The sequence below is a fragment of the Panthera uncia genome, chromosome D4 (genome assembly GCF_023721935.1).
Source record: "Panthera uncia isolate 11264 chromosome D4, Puncia_PCG_1.0, whole genome shotgun sequence".
Taxonomy (NCBI): domain Eukaryota; kingdom Metazoa; phylum Chordata; class Mammalia; order Carnivora; family Felidae; genus Panthera; species Panthera uncia.
The window spans coordinates 27,400,843-27,410,667 of NC_064807.1; the positions used below are offsets into that span (position 1 = coordinate 27,400,843).

A 9,825-nucleotide genomic window follows, 5' to 3' on the forward strand; every position below is an offset into this window, starting at 1 on the left:
GAGAACATGAAAGGGGGAGGGGCACAGAGACAGAGAGAGGGAGAGAGGGAATCCCAAGCAGGCTCCATGCTCCAAGCAGGCTACATACTTTGGTATGTAGAATTCAGTGTAGAATTTTGGGGTGTGTGGATTTAACATAGTTGTTCATTCTGTACACATAATATTTATGCCTGCTGTTTCTGTATGCCATGACTTGACCAAAATCCCCATGAGTTTACGTATATCACAAATATATTTCCATGGCTACATAATTCGATGGGTAGAATTTGCTTTACTTTTTTCTAATTGTTAGACCTTAAAAACTTTTAAAGAATTTTGCTATTGATGTTAACACTGGAAAGAGGCCCTTGGCTCAAGCAATTTTATGTTCTCTGCTGTTTCCCTAGGCTGACATCCTAGGGTAGATGTAGTATTTTCAAAAGAAATTGTGACTGTTAGTATTTCTCCTGGTGTTAGATGAGGGCCTAAATCCCACCCCCACTCCCAAGCTAAACAAAAGTATCTGACTTTTAAATCTCATCTGAATTCATATCACAACTGAATTTTGAAATGCTTCCCCTAGTGTGGTTGATAGGCTGGGTTACTATCACATGTCACGTGGGAATCCTCACCCCACCATTGAATATTACTCCCCAGGCATTTATTACGATCCAAAGTGCAGCAGTGAAGACCTGAATCACGGTGTTCTGGTGGTTGGCTATGGCTTTCAAGGAAAAGAATCCGATAACCAAAAATATTGGTTTGTCAAGAACAGGTATGAAAATCCAGGAATACGTACTTTTGAATTTGAAAAGGGAATATTTTTTGGAACCAGTGTTTGGACGCAGGTCCCCCAACCCTTGAGCACACTTCTGAAATCCCAGCAGTGTTTACCCCATCTAGGGTAACACAGAAAACATCTAGGGGAACACAGACATAGTCATATAATGACAACGTTAAGATATTGCCTCACCTGCTAGAGTCCTAATATAGTTTTGGTACCACTGTATTTTTTTTAATTTTTTAAAATGTTTTTATTTATTTTTGGGACAGAGAGAGACAGAGCATGAGTAGGGGAGGGGCAGAGAGAGGGAGACACAGAATCTGAAGCAGGCTCCAGGCTCTGAGCTGTCAGCACAGAGACCGACATGGGGCTTGAACTCACAGACTGTGAGATCATGACCTGAGCCAAAGTCGGACACTCAACCGACTGAGCCACCCAGGCACACTGGTACCACTGTATTTCTAAATTGTAATTTTAAAAAATTTCTATAACACATCTGGGTGCCAAAATTTTCCTTTTCCTGCTCACGTTGCAGTTTTGTGAAAGGTCTGGGGATAGAATTCTGTGCTGGGTTAGAACTCAACCATGAACAAGAACAGTCTCTCCTGGTTCTTCCTGAATCTGTCCTGGTCTGTGGTGCACTGCTCAGTATCAGATGTTCTTGTTCAAAAAGATACATGTTTTTGATTGTTTGTAGTATTTGGAAAACTCTCTCTTCTTTCAGCTGGGGCACTGACTGGGGCATGGATGGCTACATAAAAATGGCCAAAGACTGGGACAACCACTGTGGAATCACCACCAAGGCCAGCTTTCCTATCGTGTGAGACGATGGTGATGAAGAAGGCCTTGACTGGCAACAGAATATCCAGGAAATGGATTTTATTGTAGAGTTGATCACATCTTATTGTGGGGATAAAACACTTGAATCACTGAAGATCCAAGTTGTGGTTGGATTCTGTGACTGTTCATTGGTGACGAAACTACTTTTTTAATCCCTGCTCTAATCAGTGGTGTGTGATTAACTTGATTAATAACTTTTGAATGTTCATGTTTTAATTTTTTAATTTATTTTTGAAAGAGAGAGAGAGAGAGAGGCATACAGAGTGCGAGCAGGGGAGGGGCAGAGAGAGAGGGTGGCACTGAATCCGAAGCAGGCTCCAGGCTCTGAGCTGTCAGCACAGAGCCCAATGTAGGGCTCGAACCCACAAACCAAGAGACCATGACCTGAGTCAAAGTCGGATGCTCAACCAACTCAGATACCCAGCCCCCCCTGAAGGCTCATGTTTTAAAACATTCATAAAACTTTTACCTTTTAAAATAAAATTTACTTGCATATGTTGAGGTATGATTTGGTTTTTAATACAAAAACTTCTTTACAGTAAAAAATTAAATCGTTTTGGAGGGAGGATAAAATGTCCTCATTTCCCCCATAATTCTTCAAACTGGTTTAAGAATTTAATTGACATAAGACAAGTAAACAGTAGAAAAAAATCACTCAAAGTTTTATTACACAACTAGGGAAGCCCAGTAATGAATTTGAGCCCCCCCAGAATGGCAAAGGCAGGTAGGTGTTTTTTTTGGCAGTTTTTATACATTTTAGACAATGACAATAATTTGTGAGGAATTGACAGGAAAAAGAGGCGTGTGGGAGCTTTAAATTGTAGGAATTCCAAGTGGCATCTGGGCTGAGTTTGTATATGAGTGAAAAAGTAACAAGGTTTGTTTCTATAACTTTCTCAGCTTTGAAGCCCATCTCTGCTGATAAGGATGTCTCTTTACCTCGTAGTACAGGGAGGGGACCTTTCATATGGGAATGCTCATTTTCTGCTTTCAGGGGAGACATATGACAGCCTGGGTGTCCTTGCAGCATCTGTGTCTCAAATAGCTTCAACTCAAGATTGTCAATATGCCATGTGGTACCTTCTGGGGTGACATCCCTGGGCCCCCACAATTTCTTCCTCTGAAACTCCCCTGGAAGTTTACCTACTAACTATCTGAGCAGGTGACTGTGGAGAGAGAAATCCAGTTCATACATGAGTGGTAACAAATCTACAAAGAATAAGAAAAGCATAGATCCCCTGGAGGATGAATGAATGGGTGAACGAGGGTGGGGGTTATAGGCTTCCAGGTATGGAATGAATCAGTCACAGGAATCAAGGGCACAGCAAAGGGAATATAGTACACGGTATTGTAATAGCAATGTAGGGTGGGGGTAGATACACTTGTGGTGAGCACAGCATAATGTATACAGTTGGCAAGTTACTATGTTGTACACCTGAAACTACAGTAACATCGTGTGTCATTTATACTCAAAACATTTGGGAAAAAAAAAGCAAAGGATGAATAAACAGAAGAGAACACATTTCTCCACACCTCATGAAACGAGTCCCACAATCCTGGAAATAGATCTGCTCAAATAAATGTGTTTCATTTATCTGATGGGAAATATTAATTCCTTTTTAAAGGAAGATTTGAGTAGACATTATATGCTTCATTTGGTTTAGATAAAAGCAATATTTTCCACTGATGGTTGCACGAGCACCCCCTGCTGAGCAGTCACGGTATCTAGAACATGATGACTTTGGAGACCTCCAGAGGCTAAGCTGTTACCTTCTGACTGGAGTGTTTTCAAAGCATGCATAGTGGTATTGAACCCTCTTTGTTCCACTATCATAGACAGATTTAGGATTGCTTTTTCTAATTCACCACCTCAGAAATTTGGGAATAAGATCTTTAATGCTGAAAAGAATTCCAATTCTGATGTATCATCCGATTTTCTATGATTCTTCAACAGGCATGTTGTGTGGCACAATTTTCTGAACAAATGATGTCACCAAGCACAGTGACAGAAGAGCCAGGTATCCAAGTCAATATGATTCTGATCATTTTGGTGGGAGCCCTTTATATGCTTTGTTACCACATGAAATAAAGGAGCAGGGGTGCCTGGGTGGCTCAGTCCTTAAGCATCTGACTTCAGCTCAGGTCATGACCTCACGGTTGATGAGCCTGAGTCACATATCAGGTGAGTTCGAGCCCCTCTCAAGTTAGCCTCCTGTCTCTCTCTCTCCCTCTCTCATTCTCTGTCCATCTCTGCCCTTCATTCACTTGGGCCCTCTCTCAGTCTTTCAAAAAGAAAAAAAAAAAAAACCAATGTGGTTTATAGACAAGGTGAGGTTGAAACCTGTACTTTTCAAAGTCTGGGGTGTTAATTGATAGTGTTAATGTTCATACATCTCCATTTTTCTTGTGGTCCTTTCAGGCTTTGAGAGCAGCACACGTTTCAAAATAGCTGATTTCAGAGTGTTCTGATTTGGCTCTGGCAGCTAGAAAGCTTGGTTCTGTCACTCAGCCAAGAAAGCCCAGATTTTTGGTCCACATTTTTAGGTGGTTCCTTCCTCTGCAACTTTCTTGGAAGATTCACGGATTCAAAGTTGAGCTGATAGTTTTATCTCCTTAATCCAGTCTCTTTGTTCTGACAATGAGTCAGTTCAGTCAAATTCATTTCAGGAAGAGGCAATGCAGGTATCTTCCTAGAGGGAGGCCTCTGCTTCAAACAATCAGGTAATAAATAAGAAGAAATTCTATGGCAGTACAAGAAAGATAATGTTTATTAATAAAAGGATCCAGTTATAAACCAGTTTCTGAGTTCCAAGGATAGCCAGTTGAAAGAATCTCTAGATGCTGGGCTTAAAGCATCTTTAGGCAGGTAAGGTAGGTAGGCAGTGGCAGGCTGACAGACTTTCTGAGAGGCTCATAGAGGAACAGGCATGAAGATTGTCTACATATGAGCTATTGCGGTGATTTCTCAGAAGGTTACATCAAGTTGTTGATATTCAATTTGCAGGGCTTCAGGAAAAGGGGAGTTTTGGGTATCCAGTGATTCCAAGTCAAAAGGATAGAAAAAAAGTGGAAAACATTAGTTTGGAGATTGTGGCCAGGCTTCAGAGGAAACTAGAAGAAATTAGGATCTCGTCCAGTTCATAGTGAACTCTATTAGACTGTAATATCCACAATGGTGTGTAATTGAAACATAATGTTTCTTTCTATAATCACCCTCATTTTTACCAAGGACAGCCAAATTAAGAACAATTTGTTTGCAAAGTGTAATAGTTGCTTTTTTTTTTTTAACTTGGCCTGATGATGAAACTGCTGTAAATCATAGCTTATGAGAAAAAGTTTCTTAGGATTTTTTACTAATTAACAGTCCCAAACATTTGTTTTCTTCATCCTGTTAATTCACCATGAATTTGTTGTCTCTTTGTCAACAAACAACAAACAAAAGTTTGTATGAAAACTGCCTGCTTTGCTTAAAGACTCAGATATAAGTATCAGGCTGTTTTTCCAATGGGCTTTATTGGCTCCATAAAGTCTGCCTGAGTTCCTTCAAGCAGTCTGGTCATATCTGTGTCTGTGCAAGTCCCTGCTTGAATATGACATTTCTGTCAAAGCCTCGGTGATGTAACCAGAGTTTCCAAATGTGTCCTGTTACAAGGAGAGCAGATCCTTATTCAACTTATGCAAATTAACATATTGTCAAGAACATATGAGAATACTTACTGACAGTTTTTGAATTCTGGACAGATCAGGTAGGGAGAAAAAGATAAGTGTCCCAGTCTGTTCACAAAGGCATGTTTTATCAAACGGCTGCTTTTTTCAAGTTATAGCTTAAAACAGTTTTTTCAATACTGGACAAAAACATTTAAAGATCAGAAATGCTTCAAAAATATATATAAAAATGATAATCATCCTCTGTTCATCCAGTCTCATGTTATTAATTCTTCTTCTGCTTGAATCCAGATCTTCCATTCATTCTGGAAATTCTTACCCAGGTCAGCTTCATGATCTTGAGGTTATCAGAAATCTGTACGCAAGAGTTCCTTCCATCGGTCTCATTGCAGGTGAAACACATTTGCAGAAGCTTTCATAAAAGCATCTGAGTAAAAGTCTAACTGTCTATAAATGATAAAAGACTTAAAATGTCCAAGGTTAAAGATCTGATGAGAGATCATGACAAGGCTGTTGACAAGGAAATTGGTGGTTTCTGTGACACACGACAGTAACTTCTCAGGACATATCAGATTTCTAGGAGTTGCATACAATTTCTAAAACACTTATTTTCCTAACATATTTCTACATAAATATAATCTAGGGGTGTTAGTATCCGTTATTTGACATTGCTTCCTATGTACTTTAACATAAGAAATAAGCCTAATTTGTGTAATATCTTCCTTTTATAAAAAGACCAAATCTCTTGAAAACGTTCCATGGATCCTCTGGAATATTTTAATTGCATTGTGGTCAAAATACTTCGTTTTAGAATTTGATTTTGGAAAGTGTGTGTTACAAAAAATCAAAATATTTGAACATTTGATTAAATAGGATCACAGATCATTATGCAACAATATTTAACTATTCAACCCAAGTGACAATAAAAGATTCCTTTTTGAAGAGAAGTGAGCCTTTATTCCCTTGTTCCACAAATAAAATGGGCTGAATTGGTTGCTTTTTGGTAATTAATCCAAGACAAGTCCCATATCCTCATGCAACTCATCCGACTCTTTCTTTGCTTCAACTTTGGCCAGGGCTGAGGGCAGCAGCAGGTACAGCAGTGGTGGTGATGGCTTCAGCAAGTAGGAAGCAGTAACCAGTCCATGCAAAGCCGGAACCTGCTTGTGTCCATTGATGATAGGATGGGGCAGTGGGGCAACAATCAGGTGACCTATCAGCAGACAGACACTGGCAACACTGCAGACGCCCTCCAGGAAGTGAGAATGTAGTTTCCTCTATGATGTCAAGCACTTCACGGTTGTAGATGCTGCGATTGTCAAACACCTGCTGGTGATCATCCCAAAGGAGAAGGGGGAGTTTCTCAGCACATTCAGCTGTGTGGCCTCGCTGGCCCCCGCTTTGTCTCCAGTCTTAATCAGCTGCACATCACTCAGGATTTCAGTGGTGCCCCTGGACATTTTAGTGGTGATGCCTAAAGCCTGGGAGAAGAAGGTCTTCTTCGGCCCCAGACAAGTGTTCTGGGCTAGTGACTTCACATGGGGCTAAGGCACCACCACAGGCAGCAGCTGGCACCTTAGCCAGAAGCATGTCCCTGATCTCGGTGAGGTCCTCCTTGGTGAGCACAAAGCCCACATTCACCCAGATATGAGGCAACGGTTTCTCCAGAGCTGGTTGTTCTCCAGATGCCCTCAGATGATCTCATACATCATGAGGATCATGCCACAGCAGCAGCACAGCGTTCCCATGCAAACACATGCGGGCCTACTGCGTCTTCCTGGAACCCACGTTGTCTGCTCCCACAATGAAAGATGATCGTCCAAAAGATGGATGATCTTAAGGAAGTACTTGGACTTCTGGGTCACCTTGTCTTCCCTGGGCATCATGCGGATGCATATCAATGATTGCCATGCAGAGTGTAAAGAAGATGTCACTCTCATGATGACGCCTGGAGAGAGGAGGGTCAAGAATAAAAGATTTTAAAGGCAAATGTTGCAGGTTATACAATAGTGAACAAACTTTAGCTCTTTTAATATTAAGACTCAGTTTTCTTGAATAATCTGATAAAGATAAAGCATAGAAAATTTGTATTTTTAGGCCATTGGCCATTAAAGAGAAGAAAAAACTTTGTTTATAATTTTTTGTAATAAGCAAACTGAGACTCTTTTTAAAACATTTTTTTAATGTTTATTTATTTTTGAGAGAGAGGGAGAGACACACCGAGCATGAGCAGGGGAGGGGCAGAGAGGGAGACATAGAATGTGAGGCAGGCTCCAGGCTCTAAGCTGTCAGCACAGAACCCGACGTGGGGCCCAAACCCACGAACTATGAGATCGTGACCTGAGCCAAAGTCATATGCTTAACTGAGCCACCCAGGTGCCCCAAACTAACACTCTTAAGAAAATGTTTTTTCCTCTTTAACAGAGAAATCCTAAGTTCTAATGTTGCATCAGTGTACTTCTGATATTAAAACTCGTTCTGAAATAAAATTGATTTTGACATGGCTTCCAAGAATTCAGGAGGGTTTTTGTTCTGTTCAGATGGTGGTATAGCTGTTGAGCAGCACTTCATAAGGTCCTTCCCAGTGAGGTGACTGCACACATCTTCTTCCAAAGATCTTGAGGTCCACCTGGTCTTCTGGTGGACAGGTGTGGCCAGCCTCACCAGTTGGTGGAGGCCATGCCTTTTTTCTCTGTTGGCAAGGTGCTTCAGGTGTACTAGAGAGTCCTCATCTCGAGTAGTCATAGCATCACATTGTCCAGCCACGGATGGAAGATTTAGAGATGCCAATAGGCTTTGACAACCAAACACTATTTCAAAAGGGGTCAGTCCGTGTCCCGTGTTTGGAGTATTCTGGATCCTAATAAGGCTCAGGAGCAAAGTGTTTGGTCTTTCATGGTTAATTTCTTGATTATCTTACAATCCATCTTATGTCTAGATTTTAATGTTCCATTTGCCCTGGTAATTGAAGATAATATATGGTATGAAATTTTAATGTGTATCCCAGAGATTTTGCAAGCAGGTGGATTATACCTTCTGTAAAAAGAATTTCTTGTCTGATTCAAACCATAAGGAATGGCATTTCTCCATAAGGAGAAATGGAGGTGTTAGTTTCTTTATTGCCTGCTGTGGCAGTGCCACATCTAGTCAGAGAGCATCAGCCCATCTGCTGAGCATGCAGACAGTGACCAAACAGTGAGAATAGCACAGGGCTTGGGGCAAATCTATCAAATCCGTCTATACAACCATAGAGGGCAGGTGGGCCTAGGAAGCCTTCCTGGGGTGTGCTGATTTCTTCCAGAGATTTCCCGGGGTTTACAAATCATTCACTGGGAAATCATTTGGTCAGGAATGTTGTGGATGCCTGGGCAAATCCAACTGTCTTTTTGGTCCTTCATTATCTTTGTGTCCAATTTGGTGGGTGGTAAGTGTAAGCCACAGGGTCAAAAGAAAGGGTGCTCTAGGAAGTCCATTTGGCCCACTGTATAATCCATCTGATAGTTGTTTGACACCTTTTTGTATCTGACTGTCCTTTGTAGACTGTGGGGCATTTGCCGGGTAATGAATATTGTCAGTCAGGGATAAAGGCAGGGTTCACAACTGGGTGGAGAAAGAACAAGGGGGCCTGTTTGGGGTGCATACTTACAGCTCTGCCAACCCTATCATTTTCTAAAGATGCAACATCAGCTGTCTTAGTATGTGCTGAACAGTGAACAATGATGGTTTTAGAAGGAGGGTGAATAGTTGTAATATGTCAGCAATTATAAGCCTTTTAGCAACGGAAATAAGATGACAGAAGGTTAGTTAAAAGCGCTTGTTTGTAACGGGTCTGTCATGTAGAGAGGTGCTATGATTTATGAACTTGTAAGACAGCAGGCACCACATGGGGACACACAGGTGAATAGGGGAGCTTAATGTCAGAGTGCTGGCTTTGTCCATCAGGCGGCAGCTGTGGCCACCGCAGGAAAGCATGGGGACATACCTGATGCCACAGCGTCTGATGGGCATGAGAAATGTGCTCCTGGCTGTATCTGATTGGCAAAAGGCTGTTCCAGAAAGCATGCAGCAACACCATGCCTTTCGTTAGTATAAATGAAAGGGCTTGTCAAAGTTAGGTAAGCTAAGAGGTGGGGTGTGGACAGAGCCAGTTTTAAGGCTTCAAAGGAAGTTAATGCCTCTAAAGTCCATTGATATCTGAGAGAAGAGCATACAAAGGTTTATCAAACATTGCAAACTAGGGACCCTTTGGAGGCAGTAGCCAGCTGCTATTCATTTTGGGGAGAGGGATGGACATAACTGATTCAAGAATATTTGGAGTGAGATTTTGAATGCCCTGAGGCATGTCCTAAACAGGTCACATCATCCTAAATAGAAAACCATTGTTTACATCTCTTGGAGTCTAGATGTAGAGCTGTATAAGCTGTCTGCCTTGTTCAGCTAATGCCCCTAAGAGAATGAGGGAGTCCATAAAAGCTCCCAGCTTGCTTTGTTTATAGAGTAAAGGGTACCAGCAGGGAGCCTTGGGTAGAAGTTACAGTGTCTAGCTGGACTTTAAG

The 9,825-nt window shown here is 41.5% G+C and overlaps 1 protein-coding gene and 1 pseudogene across 1 annotated transcript in view; one reads left to right on the forward strand and one right to left on the reverse strand.

Moving 5' to 3' along the window:
* The window catches only part of LOC125909105 (procathepsin L-like), a 23,639-nt gene extending 20,950 nt beyond the window's left edge, over positions 1 to 2,689 (forward strand). The window contains exons 7-8 of the mRNA XM_049612057.1: positions 637 to 754; positions 1,488 to 2,689. Coding sequence (XP_049468014.1) covers positions 637 to 754; positions 1,488 to 1,587 — 218 coding nt within the window. The 3' untranslated portion in view covers positions 1,588 to 2,689. The remainder of the gene's footprint in view (positions 1 to 636; positions 755 to 1,487) is intronic.
* A 2,364-nt stretch (positions 2,690 to 5,053) lies between these two features.
* Positions 5,054 to 7,837, reverse strand: LOC125909574 (60S acidic ribosomal protein P0-like; annotated as a pseudogene).
* Between the last annotated feature and the right edge of the window lie 1,988 nt (positions 7,838 to 9,825).